The 22,355-nt window shown below is 43.8% G+C and overlaps 1 protein-coding gene across 4 annotated transcripts in view; it reads left to right on the forward strand.

Moving 5' to 3' along the window:
- Window positions 1–20,025, forward strand: part of LOC105839408 (fibroblast growth factor 17) — a 120,266-nt gene extending 100,241 nt beyond the window's left edge. For all 4 annotated transcript variants that reach the window (XM_036294092.1, XM_012685697.3, XM_012685696.3 and 1 more), the window contains exons 2-5: window positions 3,434–3,479; window positions 6,645–6,768; window positions 14,007–14,113; window positions 14,556–20,025. In XM_036294092.1, the coding sequence (XP_036149985.1) occupies window positions 3,434–3,479; window positions 6,645–6,768; window positions 14,007–14,113; window positions 14,556–15,005 (727 nt within the window). In that variant the 3' untranslated portion in view covers window positions 15,006–20,025. The remainder of the gene's footprint in view (window positions 1–3,433; window positions 3,480–6,644; window positions 6,769–14,006; window positions 14,114–14,555) is intronic.
- Window positions 20,026–22,355: the final 2,330 nt, after the last annotated feature.

Genomic DNA, 22,355 nt, shown 5'->3' on the forward strand with positions numbered 1-22,355 from the left:
TCATCGTCTGCACGTAACGCCGAAAAGGTATATAGGCTCGGCCGGTGGGCTTTTCCGCAGAGTCGATCGCCCGCGCGACTGCGAACGCGACGCGCGCGTCGGCCGTGACGGCGACGTAATCGGCACGGATTTTCTCGGCACTGAATTCCGACGATGATGTAACGCAGTCGCGTCACACACGTCGATTTCGAAATCGAACTGCTCGCATCGAAAAAGTGCGATCGAATCGCGCCGCGCGCCTAGTGTCATCGACCTGTCAAATGTGTCCCGTCGTGTAAACGTGCGCCCAGATCGCGGATCGTATCTGCCATTCTACGACGACGGAAACCGCGAGAATTCGTGGCGGAACGACGTGCTTGAATCGTTATTGCGGCTGGCTGGTCGTAATTCGTGCGATTTATAATGCACGGACTGAGATGACACACCGAGGCGGAGACTCACAGCTATGTCTACGGCGATCGTTGGGTGAGTTACGGCGATTTCATCGTCGCGTTGACATGTTTCGCGTCCTCCTTCTCTTCCTCCTCCACCTCCTTCTCCTCTTGGGACATCCTTCGGATTCCAATCTACAGCCGATGAATCGGTAACGAAGAGAATCAGGGAAGTCGTTACTTTTATAGCTAATCCTTTCTATTGTTGAGATAAAACTTTAAGGAACTGCAGAATTGGAATTGTTGGGATCTTTCACGAAATCGTGCGCTTATCGTGTCTCTTATACGCTTTCCTTGAAAAAGAAAATGACGAGAAAGCGCGCGTGCTCGCGTATCTTCTCTATGACTCGAATATTCTTTTTTTACACTCGGCTATTAACGGACGCCGGTGCAAGACGTAAGTGACGAGCATTAACTGGATGCTGTGCGTCACGAAGTGCGCCAACGCTGGCGCGCGTGACGCGTGCATGCCGGTCGGTCTTGCGTGTCGGAATTTGTCACGGTCGGATTTCACGACGTTACGGAATTTCGCGACTCCTCGGAATTCCGTGACTCGATCACGTGCCGTCTACCGCCGACCGCGCAGGGTCCGGCACGATGACGGCGGCGCGTGTCATCCAGCCTCCGTGGTCCACGCGATCGGTATCGATATGCGCGCGAGAGTCGTCCCGCTTTCTCTCTCTCTCTCTCTCTTTTTCTCTTTTTCTCTTTTTCTCTCATTATGAGTTTATACTCAAATCTATCTTATCTCTCGAAACTTTTGATAAACTTATTAAATTTTAGGTAATAGATAAAAGCGACGGGGATCGATGTGAAACGAAATGATAATGATTCGCGCGGTAAACCAAGATTATCACTCGTCGACGGTCGCGATTAACGCGAGATAGGCTGGGAATTCTTTGTCCTCGGCACTCTTTCCGTCCTGATGACACGCGAAACATCTCATGGACATCTCGCTCAGACATTTTTCCTCCTTACGTAAGATGATCCCGGGAGATCCGAATGTTAATGTATCTCCGCGCCTTTCGACGCCGCCGCCGCCATCGTCGTCGCACGCCGGCGATTACCTTCGTCGCGGTACACCGTATGTGTGTATTATCGCAACTGAGGTGATCCACGGCTGTTAATGAAACGGCTAGCAAGAGGTTGTCAGCGGGACGTCGTTGTGACTAAGTTTGCAATTATGTAAACCGGCATCCCGGCGAGTGGAATACTCGTACACCTTGGTTTAGTGGCGGTGGTCTTCGTCGATGTGAAAATTGAAAAATCGATATTGACGCTGCTGACGTAAATTAGATACTTGGGAATGTGGCGTTACGTTCCTAGAACTGGCTCTCAGTATAGAAGAGGCGAGAATTCAGCGGCAATAGAACACACAAACGTGATCTATTTATATACATTCTCTTGTTGTTGTACAGGTATTATTGTTAGCCTTTTTTAATTTATAATTATTATGTTGGATGGAATAGATCAGAATTTACAATGATATTAATTAGATTTTTTTTTAATTTCTACCTGTAGATTTGTTTTTTTTTTTTTTTTTTTTTAGAAGCGTTATATAGAAGAATCTCTTAGTTTAATAAAGCACACGAATCGTTTCTTCACACGTTCCGTAACAAATGCCGAATCCAGTTGTGCACCGAGTCTCCGTGCTGCAGCCGCAGTCGCGCCAATGCAATTAAACCTCGAAACCTGAGTCGACTGCGTACCGTGCTCCGCGTCACAACCTGATGTAGATCGCGATGATGAATGTATGGCAGAGCCGTGGCGAAATCTGTATCACGTACTTACTTACTTACGGTGTCTTCCGGAGAGAAGTCACGGCTTTTCTATGTGAATTGAATAATTTCTGCGGAAACTACATCAATACTGCTCGAAAAATTAAATCTAATTGGTATTTAATTTTGCAATGATTGGACTCTTACAAAAGATGCATCGGGAAGGATCAAAGAGGGTAACATAACGATGAAAATCCGATAGTTTAGACACGAAGGACGCTGTGTATCTCCCCAGCGAGATGCGCATCGACAGAGACAAAGCGAATATTTCGAGTGGATCGGGGCCGCCCAGCGGCATTCCACGCGGTGCACCGAGCGGTGCATTGAGAGACGAGGTAGGCGGGATGAGGCGAAAGAAAGGCACGTTTGGTCCACCCCGCGGTACCACGGGCGAGCCAATAACCCAGTCGAATTAAAGTGAACGAGTAAGCGAAAGCTCGTATCGCGGCCGCTGCTCATTGCACCTGTGTGTTCTGTAACACGAGATGCATTCGCGCATTGCGCAACTGCGTGCGACGGCTCGCCGCATGTAGCTCGTATGTAACTGGGTTATCATTTACAACCTGCGGCGCGCCGCGCCGCGTCACCAGTCTACGATTCTCCAATGAGTTCTTTCCCACACACATCGGTAATATCGATGATTTTACGTGAGATAATTCGCAGTCAGTTCTTCGCAGCTAAAAATGGTATATTGATATGGCACAAATGAAAAGAAATGATTCGAAACAAGCTCAAGTTTCACCCTTTAGGTTTACTAGATAGCATACAGGCGTGTCAAATTAATTCTCCATATTTGGAAATCCATATTTTAACATGCGGACAATGCAATATTATTATATTGTAAGATTTACAAAAAGCACAAATGCCGTTACTCATTCTTAAGGATATTCCTAAGGTTTCAACAACCATACAATTTGAAGTTTTGATAAGCAGATGATTTATGCGTACTCGATGCAATCTATTTGTTACATCTTTTTAGCCCTAATTACTCCGTACACATTTTGCTTATCAGTTACAACTTATCAAATGCACCTTATATTTTCAATTTGTGCGATTGGAAGTAATAAATACGACTACATTATATAGCGCGAGCTTGCTATATAATCACAAGAAATTTATTTGCATACGTGATTGCTTAGAATTGGATGAAATGGACTTATTGCATATTCCATTCCGGTCGCGGTCGATACCTTTAACTAATGGGTGTATTTTTGTTGTTTCTAGGTTACCACAGCTTGCCGTTTTAGCGAAGATTTTGTGCCTCCTGATGGTGAGTAGTTCGACATACAATCTTTTTGTAAATTTAACATTTACAGAAATTGTAGTTCACATATTTTCAAATACAAATGCATGTGTTTTTTTTTTCATAAATAATTATGATAAATAGAGAAATCTGTTGAAGAAAATAAGTGGAGGACTACGATATATCTCGCATAATTAAGTAATAATATTGTATTGTTTTGTTGGAGATTTTTAAATATTTACATTATAAAGATTAGCCACAGTAACCGAACGTAAAAATACGGAAAACCCAACACCGGCGCTTTTATCGCGCGATGATCGATTTGTAATCTTATCTCTTTGAACGCGACCGACATTCTCAGCGCGAGCCAATTGCATAAAGGTAATCTGATGATCAGTCGGCCTAGTTTCGCGGACTACCAACGAGCGGTGGATGGAGTTCGTATACCGAGCCGCAGTTCCGCTGAAGCCGCAAAATCACCTAGTTCTTAGCTCGCGAATGCATGCAAAGATATGCGGCGGGGGTCGCGAGGATGACTAGGTCAGATCTGCGATATTCCTTGCACGGAAGAGGTCGGGCCCTGGGAGGATCGCGTGCTGAAACTCGTGCCAAGACTCGAGTAAATCGGTGATTACGGCGGCACGCACCTTACCTGCCATAGATTAATGATCGGCGCTTCCACTCCTACGCGTTTACAGGCACTGACAATTTATATGGCCGAGTGGCGGCTGCCGGCTTTGAACTCGTCTTAACTCATTGCGGCGTACGTTTAATTCCCCGCTGTGGGCGCCGTGAAGCGCTATAAGTTTTGACGTCGCTTGAATTTTTTAAGTATATACCCGCGGCGGGCGTTCATTGCGGAACCGTTAGCTTGCCATCGCGCTTTGATTAAACGCGTGCGTGATATATCGAGTTGTTCTTTTCTCTTTGAGTCCTCTCTCTAAACTGTCTACATGTTGTAACATGTATACCTGAATATACTTTGACTTATCTATTATTAAACCCATCGAATTATTAATAAACCGATTGTTTATATCTGGCTGTTGATGCAATAAAAATAATTTGATCGATTAGTGACGGAAGAGTGGACTGTTAAGTTATGATCACCTCGATCTGTCTGATAGCAAAATAATTTTCGTCGTTGACAAAACGTTTTCAAATCGATATCTGTCGCGCAATATAAATCGTTGAGTATCACAAAGATTGGGCTCGCATGGCACTCGTTATTTATTATGCTTTTGAAATTGATGGGGATCTATGCCCCGACTTCGTAAGACGATAAGGACAATTCGCGCGACAGCCTCATCGCGCCGAGGCTCGAATCGTATTTAAATGAGATTTATGTATCCTCCCGGTTCTGAACGGTGCAGTAAACGGCCCGCTGGTCCAATAAATAATTAAATGGACGGCCGGCTGAATCGCGAGCGATAAATTTAAACGTCGCCGATTGGAGTAATTGCATGGTGAATCGCGACGAGCCCATTCGAGGCTACCGCCGACGTTACATCTGCTAGGTGAGAATTTAATGAATAGCCAATATAAAATTACAAAGAGCCATTTGCTGACAATTGTCATCATCATCCGCTCGCTTCCTTATTGTTCGAAAGCTCTGCCGATTAAATGATAATGCGAATATCATGATGATGAGACACGGAAATCAGTTAACGCGTCGAGGTTTTTATCGGCGTGTCAGGAGGAACGCGATTATGCTGCACACGATGTTGCAACGCAATGAGTCTGTTACGACAACGTTGTTTCGTACAAATGTATATAATCTACTTAACTTTGTACGTTAAACGATAGAAAGACCGTGGTGTACTGTCAACTCTATTCGTCTCTTGGGCTATATACGTAAATACGATCTCAACGTTAAAAGGCTCGTGTTACAGGATTATGGAGCCGTAATAAAATCCTGCAATGCGAATTTAATTGCTCTTCCCCATTCGCACGTATACTCCGTTCGTCGCTGTGCGCTCATTATACGACGGCGTTATACCACGACGGCATTTCCTTGTGATAAATTCTCAAGTAAACGCGTAGCATTGATTTCGACACGTAATGCGCAGAAAATGTGAGCATTAAGAACAAGCTTTAAACTTTGTTACATTAATATTTAATTGTGCAAGGACGTGTTTCATTTATTTAATATCATAATTTCAGATGTTGAAACACATAACGAATACGATAATAAATTCGGTACGAAATTATAATTTAGAAGAAACACGTATCATCCATAATACGACCTCAACTCTCCTAATGTCACGTCTATTATGTATGCAGATTCATGCGTCATTCGAACGTCGTAAGCTTGATCGTTCGATCGTGGCAAGCTTTCTATTCCGATGTCTGTCGGACTAACGCGCGTTGCACCGGCTGTCGTAACATTGTCGGCGCCACTTTTGATATAAACGAAACGCCAGTTTCGGCGACTATTAATGGATGGCTCGTGTCCCCGCTCGTTAACGAGCTCTCTACCATCAGCGTGCACCATCTCCGAGTGGCCAGCATGACGACTCTCCGTCTTCGTCTGACACGGTGCATTTTTATCCGCGCGCGGGCGGATCGGCGAATGACTCGGTGTCGTGATATGTGAACCGACCGTAAAAGCGTTCTTCTTTGGCGGCCATGGGAGAATTTCGACGTTCTTAACCACTCTCAGTTCGGTCGTTGTTCTGAAAACACGTCACGCGAATTCTTATCCCACCAGATTTGTCGTTGTATTCCAAGATAAACTATCAGATAATTCGTGACGGATAATATAAGGCGCAGTTTTAACTTTGGAACAAGTTACTTCTTTCATTCTTTAATCTTTTCATGTTTGTACGTTTTATATATTTGTTACTTTCATTTTATGCTTGCACGTGTATTTTTGTTGGAATAATTTATTAAATATCGTAAATGTAATGATTTAATTCCCGATGAAAGAAATGTCTATAAAACGAATATATTGAATATATTTTTATAAATTTTGAACTTGTATTTTTTTATAAATCATAAAATATTAATTTTACTTTGTATATTAAAAGCAACGCGATTCCAATCATTTAAATTATACTAATTATTTTTAGAGCGTCTCGATTTAGGAATCGTTTGAAGAGAGCTTGAATGCTTTATGGAGCAACTAAAGTGCCAATTTTTCTATTGGCGTAGTGAAGAAATTTTGGAATACATGTGCGGTTCTTTTAATTGCAGGTGGTGATGTGCGGGGCGGTGCCGGCGATGGTGCGCTCCGTGAGTCTCTACTCGACTTGCAGCAGCGGCAATGTTACCGTGATAGGCCGCAACGTCAAAGCCGTGGGACACAATGCACCCTACCGTAAGTAAGACCGCAAAAATCATTATGACTCACTTGTTGCTAATGGAATTTGCAGGATGCGATAGGTGAAACATTTGTTGTAACGAAGATTTAATATTTTGTGGCTGTTGCCATACACTTTATTTTTTTTTCCAAAATATCTTTCAAATTTTGCTAAAGTAATTCAAAATACTCTTTTATTCATTATATTTTTATAGTTTTTGTTTTTACTTTATAAAAAAAGATACAATCCCCCAAAAAGTAACAATCTATTACAATAAATCTCTTTCTTTATGGAAAATTTTTCTTGTTGCAATGAAAATTTACCAATATTTAGCTTAGGATAATTGTTGAAATTGAGATTGATTACATTATGAATTGATTATTAAACATACACCAGATGTTTGATATATAATTTCTGAAGTATCGTGATACTCGTAATAGTAAAACCATCTAGAATAAGATAATCAAATATGATTAAATCGATTCCAGTTAACATATTTTTTTTATCACTCTAATGAAGTTTTGTGCATAAGAAAGGAATTTTTATTTCAGTACACTAAAGATTTTAATTTACTGTGATGCTTATCGACTGACCTCGGTCGGTCGGAGTCCTTATCTCTCTCGTTTTCGCTATCAAATGTCTCTACGACAGGACCCCTTCCGGGGTGAATTTCCATTTTTACGAACTAATAACTGCGATCCCATTTCTGCGAACAGTGCGCCGGACGCACAAACAGGGAAGAAACGAAAGGAGAAAAGAGGACGGTCAACCGACGGTCTCAATGAATTACGACGTATTTTACCCCGTCTTGATTGTTTTCGGCTAGACACTCTCGTTTGCTTTATCGTGCATGTCGTCTCATTTCTATTTATTGGAATTGACCAAGTTATACCGAAATAAAAGAATTTAGCCTTATTCTTGCAAAGTTGAAAGAAGATATTGAACAAAATATATGGGACATTTACATAGGTGCTCGCTTATCTTCCACCTGCATTTTATTACCGTCACATAAATTTACCTTGAAAAATAATACTTATTTATAAACAGGACGTTGCGCGATAATATATTTATTAAATATTTATCAAACATTTCGTATCCTTGGTTAATGCACTTAAACCGGACAAATTACTTTGACACAAAATTACGATGAATAAACGTTTCTCGTGTTTGCCTTGTACCGTTCGCTTCTTCACATTAATTTGCTGATGACCCTAATGACAGTCCGAAGTCGAATCTTTTCAAACATGGAGATGGCTAATGAGACTTTAAGATCTAAAGTACTGAAAACTCAAAACTCTTTAACATTGTATCGCTTATTTTTTACGTTTTAATTATGCATTAAAATTTAAACGCGAATCATCTAATTGTTTCATGTGACACCATTTTTTAATTTTGTTAATACGTGAGCCGCTGATACAGCAGGAAATTGTATTCTCTTGTAGTTTAAGTTTCATTCAACTTCTGTACGAGTTTATCAACGCCGGGAGGCTTCTCGCGCGGCGATTTCTTTCGTAATCTCGCGAGTTTGCGTGATATCCCGAACGAAGCGAGCGAAAACGGGCTGTCCGCCCTACGCGCGGCGCGAGTACGAGGCGGTTCCTCTTGAGACGATTGCCGAGGAAGGGGACGAAAGGAAGGTTCGGAAGGAGGGAAGAAGGCGCTCGGTTGTGCAAACAGAGGAGCCAGTTTTCGCGCCGTGCGCTGCGCGCCGCGTCTGCACCTCCCCGAGATCCATCACCTTCGCGTATACCTCCTCCTCCTCCTCCATCTCCTGCCCCCTTTTGCCTCCTCCTGCCTCCTCCTTGCTTTTGCCTCTACCTTTTCCCTCTGTTACTCTGCTCTCTCACCTCTCACGGCACTCAACTGCCGACAACGAGCCTCTCCTGACCGGCGATTACTCAAGCGACGACTCAGTACGGCGTGTGCTGCTGCACCGGGGATTGAGACACTGTGAGAGAGTCCTTGGCTCTGAGGAGGAGCCCATGTACCAGGCTCCAAGGGAGAACGCGCCACGACAGATCTTCGGGAGCCTGGAGCCTCCTGAAACTTCATTGTCGCGCGACGAATTGTTGCTGTAGACCCGTGGTGGCTAAAGCCTAAAATTCCGCGGTAAATTACTAAAATAAAATTAGAATCGTATAATGTATGAGACAGGAGGGAAACATATCATCTCACGTGTAATAGAATTTCCGCGAATTATTTTACATATTAATATCGGAAAGCAGAAGAAAGGATTGCATAATTACGGAGTAATTATCTTTTGTGCTTGACGCATCTATTAATTTAATATCCTTAATGTACCGAGTTGCGATTTAACTGGAATAATATTAAAGGCACGAGAATAAGACACAGAAACCGAAAGGCGGGGAAACTGAGCCAATCCGGAATGAAAAATCATAATTCAAGCGCGTCAGTTAATAACACGATAATAACCATTATCCACAATCAAGGTAAATAATAATTATCGACTTTTCATTACCGGCACTCCGAGCAAACGCAGATGCGATCGACGCATGACACGGTACTCGTACTTATAATTACCGTGACGCTACGTACTTACCGCACCTAAGTGATTCTCCAAACACCTTCCCGTGAAATTTCCCGCGTCTGACGTCCGGCTTGACGTCCCAGAATCGAGTGTCCTTCGTAGCTGACACCCGCGCGAATTTCGACACGACAGACATCGCGAAGACGAGAAAGCAATAGAGATCTGAGTACGAACGGGGAGCGAGGGAGGGAGGGAGGGGGGGAGTATTACGAGCGGGTAATCGGCTGTGCCGGCAGCACCACCGATCGCCCGGATCGACTGGAATTTAATTATTTGAGTCGCGGCGGGCTGTGATTACCGCGTCAGCCCGGTAAACCAGGCTTCACCTGTCGCACCTTTGATCCTGCCCGTGATACGCCTCGCGTTGCAGTCCGTCTTGATGCGCCGACTGCTCGTCTACTGTGCATCATCGAGCGAAGAGAGGACGATCCTCGTGCCCGCGTGCATCGGCCAATCGTGCGTTTAGGTGTTAATGACAGGGTCGCTATTATACGCGCGCGCTCATAACGAGAGAGAGAGAGAGAGAGAGAGAGAGAGAGAGAGAGAGAGAGAGAGAGAGAGAGAGAGAGAGAGAGAGAGAGAGAGAGAGAGAGAGAGAGAGAGAGAGCCGCGTCTACACGGCGCGTTCTCCTCTTTGCCTCTTGCCTTTCCCTTTGGACTTTTTCTTGCGCTTTACACGGTCGGTACCGGCCATCTCTCCCTCGCGCGTTGTATTATAGCTTTCATAACGCCGACGCCGCGAAATTGTAGCGTCCCAGTGGTTCTCGGCCCGACGTGTCGTCTCACCTTTTTATCGGGGCCGACATTTACACCAACGGCTAATAGCCGTGTCGGTGGCTATTTTATCGCGCGGTTAATCGCGCGCAATTTCCTTTTCTCCGTTTCCCCACGAGGAATCGTCGAATTCCCAAGTCTGAGAAAATTTTCAGGTTGCATCGCGGAATCAATCGCGAGATAAAACCGTTTGGATAGTTTGCTTGGACGCGCGATAGAAAAATGTGGGTAGTTGCGAACCTGTAACGAGCGGCGAATTGGTTCCTATATCGCGAGGAGCACGTAGAAGTAATATATGGGATCCATTCTTCTCTCCTTCTATCTCGCTCTTTTCCTCTCACGCGCGGGCCCATCCTACCAGTTATTATCCGGAGTAATCGTGCCTAAAAGCCGGTGCCCGCTTTTGATTAAAATTGGCTTTTAATTCATTTGGCAGCCTCTAATCTCGCGGCGGCTCCGATCAGAGGGAACGAGAGCGAGGGCGACGAGCCGATGGGCGAAGGGGAGGAGGGTGGGGAGAAAGTTGAGGGAGAGAAGACAGAGGTTTGAAGCGAAAAATTTAGTGGCTTCCTCTCTTCATCCTCATACGCGCCGCCCGAGCTTGCGAGTGCGTCATGAATAAATTCCGATGTGGCACCTTTCGGCAAGATATATTACGTCGATCGATAGCTCATCTCTCTCTCTCTCTCTCTCTCTCTCGGAATGCTTGTTACACTTACAGCTTCAGAATTTTACGTTTTGCAAATACTATTCGATACGAAGACACAATTTTGGTTTATAATTATAATTACATTTTTAATTCTGTTATCATTTCTTTTCTAAATTCAGTCACAATGCTTAAAAATTAGCAGCTTAATAATTTACAATCTACGAATACTTTATTACGTTTATCTCTTGGAACGCTCCCTTCATTTCACGAAGTGAAGTTGATGTGTCAAGATGCTTATTGCGTTCGGTACACACAGTCCTAGCATTCCGGGGAAAAGATTCATCGGCCGAGGAGAGATCCGTCAAATGGAAGATTGAAATCAACGCGCCGTAGACGGCAGTCTCGAAACTCCGCGCGTCTGACAACTTACTAACAAACGCGTCAGCGGGACTCGAAATGGCACGCCGGTCCTCACTTCCTTTCTTTGATAACAATAACCATCGCTTCGAGACGAAGCGACGGAGTTTCGCGGCGATTGCTTCGCCGGTCGCCGACCGACGACGATGTCGACGACGGCGACGAGGTACCGGAAATATGAAAGTTCGGTAATAGGTAACTGGAGCGAGCAAACACGTATAAAGGACTTTGTGAAACGCAGTAACATCGTTCGGGTTGTTATCATATCGTATCTTTTTCCGCCATTGTGCCGTAGATATTGCGCGACGCATACTTAAAATTCCGGTGTTACAAGCCGGAAGGAAGGGAGCAGCGACTCGGCGCACGATAGTTTCTGACTTATTTGCAATCGTTGCGATGCTTGTGTTATCATGTAACGCACATTTGTGTCTTATTATCGATACGCTAGTCCGCCGTGCTTGGATTTCCATATCCCGTATAACTCCCTCGATAAAGTTCGATAAAGTACTAAGATAGTGTAGTTATATGTTTCAAACTGGTTTTCATCATAACGCTAACCGCACTTCGTAAAACTTTTTACTGTTTATTAGTCGACAAACTGTCAACGATTAACAGATTTTCAAAAGAGGAACTTCTTGACGTTATCAGTCTTATAATCGACATCAAGCAACATTTGTTTTCGTGATGAAAATGAAAATAATTTCCTGATTTTTTCCCATTAATTGATTGATTGATCGATCGCAACTGATGAAGAGATTGTAATTTTCTGATCAAATATCTGATGCATTAAAATTTAAATATTAAGTACGGCATCTGTGCATCATGCAATTGCTAGAAAAAGTGATTCATATTCTCTGCCACTGAAAGTTTATTATTTATTATTCTTATTTATTGTATAGTTTTTATAAAATTATTTTTATTGATCAAAAATAGGTGAAATATATCGAAAATTTAAAACAAATATAACGTAGCTTTTTGATCCAATTCAGTTTTCTTTATGCAAATTAAGCTACTTGAAAAAACGTCATGTATACTTTGTTTGTGTACTTATCGCTTATTTAAATTGCAAAGTGATTACGTAATTCACGACTAATTATTCAATTATAAGTGCTCTTGAAGTGTATCTTTCAATTATTGCTATCTACCATTGCAATCGATGCATCAATATTCATTAAATGTATCGATCGCCACATTAAAAAGGATGCGTAATCACGTATGTATTTTTTACACGGATTATTTCGCATTAAATGTTAGATAAGAACAATGGTTTGTACTCTGTAACGATACTATCGGAATCGACATCCCATTGCGAGCTAAATCCAATTAATTAGCGTAAGTGGCGCAATTAATTGGCGCAGACTGCACACCATAGTCTAGTGAGATAGCAGTTTGAGATTAAGTTCTCCGCTTCTCACTTTTTTCTTCATTTGCGAAGACCCGTGGAAGGCGACAAGGGAAAGAGACGCGAGTAGAAGAACGGGATAGAAGAAAGAGAGAGAAAGAATTAGAGAGGAAGCTGAAGAAGGGCTTTACGAGGCAGTTCGGGGACATTCTTGATTTCGATGTTGGAAGGGAATCCGACGAGAACCACTTGAATTTAACGAGGCTCCGCGGCAAATGGGCCACCCTGCAGACTCGCCTCCTTTATTTTCTCTATACTACTGGAACGCATGCTGCACTACTAACCCACGGGCAAACACTTGATCTTAAGATTGCGCCTTCCGTCACAGAGTTTCCGAGGAACATCGTAATCGGCTCTGGACAAACCTATCAGCGAAAGGGCGAAACTTTTGCTTTTCCATTTCGATCTTTTTCTCATTACGGTTCGCACTGTACGTCGAAGCGAGATGCTTTCTTAAAGTTCATTACGAACTATTTTAATATAACCGACAAGTAAAGGCTTTCAAAAATACTTATGAAATGGCAAATTTATGTTGCGTCCGACATAAAGGATATAAAAATATCGCACCATTAACATTCTCCCTCTCGTAAATGAAAAAGGAGTTGAACTTAATATATTGCTCCTGACCCAGTTCTGGCAATACGGCAACGAACGAGCAACATTATGGTACATATTTCTCGCGTCGAAAATAAAGAGAGAGAGAAAAAAAAAGGAAATGCCCGTCGCGCACCTGTGCCTGCCGGTCCTTCTTTTTTTTTTTTAATCCGCCGGACAAAGGGTGCCTGCTTCTCGCTCGACAAAATTTCGTAACACCAAGTAGGAGAGATGAAGGGAAAGACGGAGGGAGAAAGACAGAGGGACGGCGCTGCACCGGCCACGGTGCACTTCGGGGTCGAGGCACGACAGGATCCGCTAAGTGGCAAAGCACACACCGGACGGTCTGTGCCTCCTTCATTAGCACCAACTAGCCTCGGCGGCGGGCTTAGCCGAGTCTTTTCTTCTTTTCTGCCGGTGTCGAAGAGAGCGCCTGGTGGAGGGGCCCAGGCGTCGTTGTAGGTACAACTCGCGCCATAAACCTCGACGAGGTCTCTTCTCGGAAATATGCCAACGTGCATACCGATGCACAAAACGGTTCGCTTTGTGCATCCTGTCGTCTGTCCTCCGGGATCGAAGCTTCGCGCTGGTAGAAACTACGAGAGTTTCTCGAGGTTCTCCCCGGTTCTCCCGAGAGAGTTATTTTTGCATTCCCAATGCATATTATTTTACGTGAAGTCGTAGCTACTTCCTCCTTCTCGGAAAAAGAATATTTTTAGAAATTTCTTTAAAGCCGCTGTACACTCGCTGTACATTTTATTGATGAGAATAATCTTTTTGAATAATATAACTGTTATAATATAGTTGTTTCGTTGAAACAGTTCGTTAAAACACATAATAAGGTTTTTTTCTATTTTTTCTTGTGTTACAGAAAAGCTCACCACACAATCGGAAGATTTCAGTAGGAGGCTGTACATCTTTGCGGAGAAGAGCCAACGATACATTTGCTTTAATAAGCGGTGGAAACTCGTCGCCTTGGTAATTACTCGCCTATCACCTAGTAGATATATTTTATCATACTTTCGAGTGAACGGTAAATAGATAGATTTATATGTGTTGATAAACGTCTAATATTTATTATTTATTTTTCAATGCTGTTATGAAAATAAATATCGCGTTTCTGCGTTTAGAATTTCGTGTTCCAATCAATTCATTAAGACTACGAATTCTAAAAAGGTTTTATTCAATCATACAATAGTTAAGAGATTTGCATAGACATTTTTTATTTTCTGCAGTCTTATATATTTTACATTGCAACTGCATACAATAATTACGTTTTTAAAAATAAATATTGCCAATATTACAATAAAAATGAAATAAAATATTGAATATTAATGAATTTTGTAATATTGTTTGGGACTGCAAAAGGTTAATGTAAAAGCGGATAGTATATCGTGTACCGTTGACTACTTGTTCGCAGCCGAAGAAACAGAAGGGACCGATGTGCCAGTTTTACGAGGTATACAACGGTTCCTATCTGAGGTATAGGAGCGCCGTCAACGACACGCGGTACATCGGCTTCAACAAGTTCGGCAATCCGATGAAAAACCCCAACGGCAGGCAGGAGTGTTTCAACTTTATCAAGTACAACCCCCACGCCGACATAAACTACCACAACAGCCTGGTGAACGCGGAGATGGGCGGGATTGATCCGCGGGAGCCGTACGTCGTCTCGAGGAAACCGTCGCCGGTGATGAGGGCCACGAAGAAAAACTCCCTGTTGCAGGCCGACAGTGCGAGGGAGCACGTCCACACGTCCACGCATCGCCATCGGCACTCGAATCGCTGGAAGATGCGGCAGGACGGGGCGGACTCGAGACTCCGGAGACGGCACGAGAGCCGCCTCCTCGTCGAGGCCAGCAAGTATTGAGCTGCGAGCGTACGAGCTCGCCGATACTCAAGACTGCCTCCTCCGTACCCCGTGAGAACCTGAGATCAGAACTGCCAAATTACGCTGGTGGATGTCGCACGGTCGGGATGTCAGGAGCCCCCCACTTAAAACGGCGCCTCGTGTGTCGCGACTCGAAGCACCACGTATTCGTTCGATCGGTCGGCGAATCAAGGGCGCGGCCGCGGCTCGCTCCGAAAACACACAAACACACACACACACACACACCCACACACTACACACGCCTTAAGCTGCGCCCGTTTAGTTTCCGTTTCCGCCCGAGCGAAGCAACGTTCCCGCGGCGGAGGACGGGTGTCGTCGTCGTCGAGATTAGCGTCCACGATCGGCGCGGAGGACCCCCGCCGATGAAGCTGTCTCAATTTCACGCGGTTAAGTTCGATTTACACTTGCCCCGACTGACCCCTTCAGGCAAGTATGTACCTCGTAATAACGTATAAGAAGAGCGTTTTCTTTCGAATCGTTGATTCCTCGTAGGTTTACATAATTCGCTCTCGTTATCTCTCCGTCTCTCTCTCTCTCTCTCTCTCTTTCTTTTTCTTTTATTCACCCTCTGTCCCTTTTCTTTCTCTTAGTCTCGTGACGAAGCCGATTAGTATAGTAAAATACCTTTCTTTCGATGTTGCGCGTCGGCCATGTAAATTCACTCGAGCCGTAATCGCCCCGGTCGATCGTTTGGCGACGCGAACGAAAGGAATTCGACATCGTAGCGCGTAACCGAACGGCTGCTGTGCTTCGAGCGCGGTCACCGGCCCGCGATTGGTAGCGCAAGAAGACGCGCGGACGGCGCGGCGCATCGCGCCGATGGACATGTGTTTCCCGAATTTTGCCCGACAGTCGAAATCGATTCGTCCCCCCTCGGATATATCGCGAGATACAGAATTGCTAGTATCATTTCAAGATATCGGTACAATTGAGCGATATTTCCGATCAAGGCACACAATTAGACATGTTTCGGAAAAAAAAGTGTCTCTTTCGTTTGTTCCTACGATGAAATCTCAATCTCAATGCGATGTCCTGTCTCAACGAGTTATCGGCGTATCGTGGATTTGTCGTGTGGTAACGTGGCACAAAAAAAAAAAATCCATCCGATCGTCAGCGTGCTGCGATCGGAAATACGTTCCCATCGGCGAATCAAAGCGGGAACAGTCTGTCGGCGCTGGTCCAGCGAGGAAATATTTGTCACGTTGCGGACGCTCGTACGTCGCCACTCTTACGCTCGCCTGCGCAGTTAGAGCTCACGCCGCGCAAGACTCTCTCTCGCTCGCTGTGCTAATTACGCCGCCTAACGTAGCGTGCGTGCGTGCGTGCCTGCCTGCTTGCCTGCCTGCCTGCCTGCCTGCCTGCCTGCCCGCCCGCCCGTCTGCCTGCCCGCGTGTATGAGCAATAATGTGTGCGTGCCTGCCTGCGTGCGTGCGTGCGTGCGTGCTCGCGATGTACACGCAGGCCTTACCGCCGCCGCCGCCGCCGCCGCCGACGCACAAACTCGCGCGGCGCGATCGATCACGAGTCCAACAACCGGCCGACAGTTCTTCGGGTCTTTCTTTGATAATTCACGAGTTAATTCTCGCGTTTGCGCCGAACGCGACGAGATCAGATCGTGTCGGGATCGTACCTTTCGGAAATTAAATACGATGTCGTTGCGTGGCTTTGAAGTAGGAGGAACAAAATGTTTCAGATGCGGGACATTTGAAGGCTCGATGTAAGCAAGGCTGGGAGTGCCATGTATTAAGAAAAAAAAAGAATTACTTTTGTATTTATAGAAGAGAGCTCTCTAAGCTGCAGCGGAAGGCTGTACGTGTAATTTTTGAGAGGGTCCTTACGAGACGCCAGACGGAGATAAAGAGTATTTTTCCTATACTTTTTCAAATGGATAAAAATGTAGTTTTTCATTTTTGTACTCTTTCCCAGTTGTTCGTCTGTGTTCCTCTGTCTCTCAAATACAAGATGACATCGATCGACCTATACAAATTGACGGCAATATTTTCTAAACGACTTCTCGATGACGAAATTTGTGTCCCGAGACACCTCTTCTTTCGTGCATCTTCGAACGACGGCGATCGGTTAGAACCTGCGTGTCTGCGTACGCGAGGATAAACTTGTACTTGTGTGCATTCTGCGTTCATACGTACTTCGCCTCCGGAAACGCGTGTGACTGCGTGTAATATAATGCATTATCGTTAATGAACTTAATCCTTAGAACGCTATCGCAGACTGTATTATTAGGCTAGGTACATGAATATATGACGCGGTGACGACTCGACGAAGAGAGGACCAAGGTGGGGCGCCGAGTTCCTCGCCTCCTTCGCGAAGGGACTGCCTTGTGCGATCTTATTTTTCGCCTCTATTTTCCGAGATCGAGCGCCGATTTCACGCGCCGTTTTAACTTTAGGCACAAGGAAGGCACCCCGAAGCGGTTCGTTTTCGTAGACTCGCCACGTAAGGAGCGCCTGTCCCCCTCTTTCCCCTTTCCAAAAGAAGAAAGAAAGAAATCGCTCCCTAGGTAGCTTATTTATTGAAATCACGTTTAGATATTGCGAAAGAGCCGAAATGCCTGAGGACCCTTCGTTCCCCTTGTACGTATATATATGTATATGAAGATATGCGCTGCTCTCTCTTCATTGTTTCTCATTACTCATCATCACCCTCTTCCTATCTCCTTCGTCTCACTATTAGTCACATTTCTTGATTATCATTTCGCGTAAAACGTATCAAGTCACAATTGTTCGATACGATGTCACTATTAATTTATCGGCTTTTAACTTAATTTATATCTTCTTTCTGAAGAGATATTTTCGACGCATTAAAAATTCTCCATAAAGATACAAAGAGATCGGAAGAGAGATCGGTTGTTACATTCACGTTTAATATTTCATCACATCGCTGTAATAAGAAGTAATACCCGAATCACTCGCATTTCCAAAATCCTAATTAACGTATGTGTGCGCGTATGTATGTGTATGGATGAGTGGTATGCGTGGTGCGCATGTGTGTGTATGTGTGTGTGTGTGTGTATTTCGAATAATTACAATTTATTTAAAAATTTTTTTTCTTTACTCCGCGTTCCTTCACCTCGTTTTAAATTATTAAAATTCACGCTTTTTATACACAAAGTCTGAAAATACTCAATACCTGATTAATTTAATTGCATACGACTGGCAGTGCATAAGAAAGCTTATTCCTATGGATGATGTTTGTATGTGTGTTAAAAAAAATGTAGGGAGCAATATGCACGTAGTAACGTCACGTTTCGTTCGACGAATCAAAAATTTAACTTGCAACGCGTTTCACTTGTAAATTGGATGTATTTTTAAAGCGTTTTAAATATAATTAAAAAAAAATTGTTTTCTCTCTTGACCTTTCTTTTACCTGGAGTTATTTTTTAATTATATTGAAATTTGACTGTTTTTGTTGATTCGTTATCGGTACGTGGCGAGTGCAAACTAAGCACGATAAGATGTCGCGTGTAAACAGAAATTAAATACCAGCAGATGACCATGAGAAAGGCATGAAAATCCGACGCTTATAATTTAATAACAGATAACTAATCTAACGTGTATATGTATTGTATTGTAATATGAGTGTTGTAACACTCCGCCTCTAAAAATTAACCAACTCGTTTTGTATGTGTAAACTTAGCGTCACGTAGCGAGAATCACCGCGGCGTTCACGGCGATGCGGAGAAAAAAAATGACAGAATAATTTTTATGGAGTATGCGAGTCTCCTCGAAAGCGAGATGTGTTTGTCATTGACTCTGTCGTTCTACGTATATATGTGTAAAAAAAAAAGCGAAGAAAGGCGTATGCGATTCCCGACCAGCGTCACTCTCGCGACCTCATCGAGCTACTCGTAATCGAGCCATCTCGGGATTACTTTCGGGATCGGAGAGAATTTCGTCGATCGTTTGTTATCTATCGTCTAGTTTGTATATTTTTATATCGGCGGAAAGAAATTTTGTTCGGTATTTTAAGCTCTGTTAGCGTCACATGACGTTTGCGGTCATCTTATCGTCGCCGCGTGACTCGATTGCGAGCAGACCATCACCGCCCGTCCCAGCCTTACACCCCTCTCCCACCCTCCTTTTTTTTACTTTCTCACCATCGACGAACCTGAAAACGGCAGACGAAACGAATAGAGAACACAAGAGATGAATCTGACTACCCTTCCCCCCCCCTCTCCCCCTCTCCTATAGATAGATAGTATACATACTAAATAAAAGAAGAAAGGTAAAGTATAAATATTATATATATAAATAAAAATATATGAAAGATGTGTATTGTAAGATATTTAATACCGACTTGTCTTAGGCACACCCGATGACGATCGATAACAATGAAACGATGATAATAATTATTACAATGATTGTTGTATAACGAACGACGACGATGATGATATTCTACACTGTAATTCGCGTTGTAATATAGAGGCCCACCCGTTACCCACTAAATCGATGTGTCGATGTACCCCCGGCCGTGCTGTGCTCGTGTGTGCGCATTCCGAAGGGTGAGACGAGACCGAGAGGGTGAGATCGTGTGCTTTGCAGGTGCGTCGCGCTTTGGACGGCGGCCAATCACACAGCCGAACTGAGATTTTTCTACGAGAAGGACCGGGAGCCACTTTCGTAACTGGCCGACGTTCAACGACCGTCGCACCCGACCGGGACGGGAAATTAGATCGGTTTCGATCGCGCCTTTGCGCTGCGCGTTAATCATCCCGGCTGTAACGCGAAAGCTACACACACACACATATATACACACACACACACACACACACATATTCGAACACTCACATACACATGCACGCGCCCGCCCTATTTACGATGTGCAGCAGCCTATTACGAACGAGCATAGTACGTCCGGCAGCAACTAGCAATAATATAACATTCCAACTTAAATCGCATATGTACTGCGAATTCTAATAATGTGTGCCGCCATACGAGAAAGAAAAAAAAAACACTGTCAAATACACGCTCATACACTGCTATTCATCGTATTTATTATCGTACCGACTTCTTATCCCTCTAATGGCTATAATCGCGAGTCCGCGCGCAAAACGACGATGTGAAGGAACGGTAGCTAAACCAGTCTCCGAAGCGATAAAGAAGCGGACATACGATTTGGTCCAACGAGTTATGCAAACTGCAGAAACATTTACGAAAAAAAAAGAAAGGGGAAAAATAAAGAAAAAAAAAACTCAATCGAGACGAGTTTGTCCTGCTGCTGATGTCTTGTAGCGCTCGTAACACATTATTACTTTCATTTCTCTCCCCGAAATTTAAGAGTACTGAATACCGTTTGTCGTGTTGCTTTCCTCAAAAAGTGTAAATTTATTTATAAAACAAAATATGATAAATCATGTAGAAAGTGCTCTAAATTCACTCCAAATTCATGTTATAAGATGATAAATATTATTACGGTAGAGCTTTTAAATAGCGGCTCTGCAAAGGGGATTTCATCGAGAAGAAGAATTCAACTTCATACATAAGGCGCCGAATTTCTACCGGCGCGATGGATTTGTGAGGATGTCAATGTACTTAACCATCCACTTGAACCGTCTCGAGACCGAAAACCAAATTCAAACACATCAAACACGTCCCAATGGTGGCGGCAACGACCGGACCGAGAGGTTCTCTATTTGCAGCGGTGGTTGAGAAAGAATCAGGATTTTTTTTTTTTTTTTTTTTAAGAAAAAGAAGCTGTAGAGATAAAAAAAGAGAAAAAGGAGGATTTAAATCTCATACTCGTCTGCGTAAAAATTTCGAGCTATTTCCCCATAAATCTAGCGTTCTATATCTTACTATCTCCCATTCAAGTGTTTAACTTGAAATCGGCTTGACGAAACCGTTGAGTTGCACCCTTCTTATCCTTACACAAAGTGTCCGCCCTATCCTCCTCTTTTCCGAATCGTCGCGTACCCCTTTTCCTTCCTCACTTTTCCCCCGAGTCCCTCTGCATCAACGTACATTCACGCGTCACCGGATAGGTTGACAATGTCCCAGGGTGCATAAGTTCCCGCATCCAGATCCCAAGATTACCTTCTTCGGCGTGCTCCCCCGTCGGAAACTCTATCTTACCGGATAATGCCTGTAATCCGCTTTCGTTTGGGCGGTTTGGTGCCACGGAATTTCACACGAACCGCACATACCAGTCAACGGGTATAAATAAATGAGACGTTTAAGACTTATATTATGAAATTCGTATTCTAATATGAAATCTATATCGTCACTTCTCAATTTTCTAAACGGCAATTATTTTATTCATTTAATCGGTTGCTTATATCGCGTACAACCATTCGTTTTGCGTGTTTAAACTACTTTTTGTAGATAAAAATATAAACTTCATATATTATTAAATATGCTGATTATACATGTGCATTAGATATTAGGAATTTATTAACTTTATTTGAAAGCTAGATACAAACTTTTAACTGTTCATAATCTAAAGACTAATATTTCAATATCGAACCAAATAAGCGTCTACTCTATCTTTGGCTTCCGATAATTACGAGACATACATACGTCTTATTTCTTACATATATTTAATATTCATACGTACGATATAAACCGTTTTTAAACGGTAAAGCAGCCTGGAACAATTCGCGGATTCACGAGTTCGGAGCGGCGCGACGGGCGTACGCCCGCGCGTGAAGAGGGTCCAGCGCTTTCTCCAATTAAGATCTCTCAATTAGCGTATCTTATCTCGCGGTTGCTTATCTGCCGGGCTGCCCTGGACAGGTTCCCGTGCGTTGCTTCGATTCCCTGGACCAGTCCTCCTGGATCGAGCGGTCGATCTATTTCCCAGACGTTGTTTCACCTGTGCGCCGCCACACGCGCGCTTTGTGGCCCGCGGCAATGCCGCCCTCGTTAAATCGAGTATTGCCGCGCCGGGAGAATATTAAGTCGGCGATTCATTAGAGGAGATTCTATCGTGCGATCGTTCTCTCCCCTCGGTCGCTACCAGCTGTGATCTCGTACTATTTTGTAAGTGGATTCACGGGAGAGCCAGATACGCCGGCCGCGCTCTCGGACGTATCTTTGCGCAGTTAGACGCGCAATTATAAGCGCTTAATTATTCCGCTTGATTATTTAAATGGTCATTTGAAATATTGGCTATTTCCAATCGGTTTAATCGTCGCAAATTTATTTAGAACCTAATATTATTTGTCGCCGCGAAAACAACCGTCACTTTTCCGTGCGAACACGTAAGTGAAATTATTGAACGTAATTGTCGTGCATTTAAGATACGATCGCTGTTCTACGTACCACTTAGATTTAAATTGGATTACTAGTAACTGTGATTTTATTCATTTGTCGA

This window comes from Monomorium pharaonis, chromosome 1 (assembly GCF_013373865.1).
Source record: "Monomorium pharaonis isolate MP-MQ-018 chromosome 1, ASM1337386v2, whole genome shotgun sequence".
Lineage (NCBI taxonomy): Eukaryota > Metazoa > Arthropoda > Insecta > Hymenoptera > Formicidae > Monomorium > Monomorium pharaonis.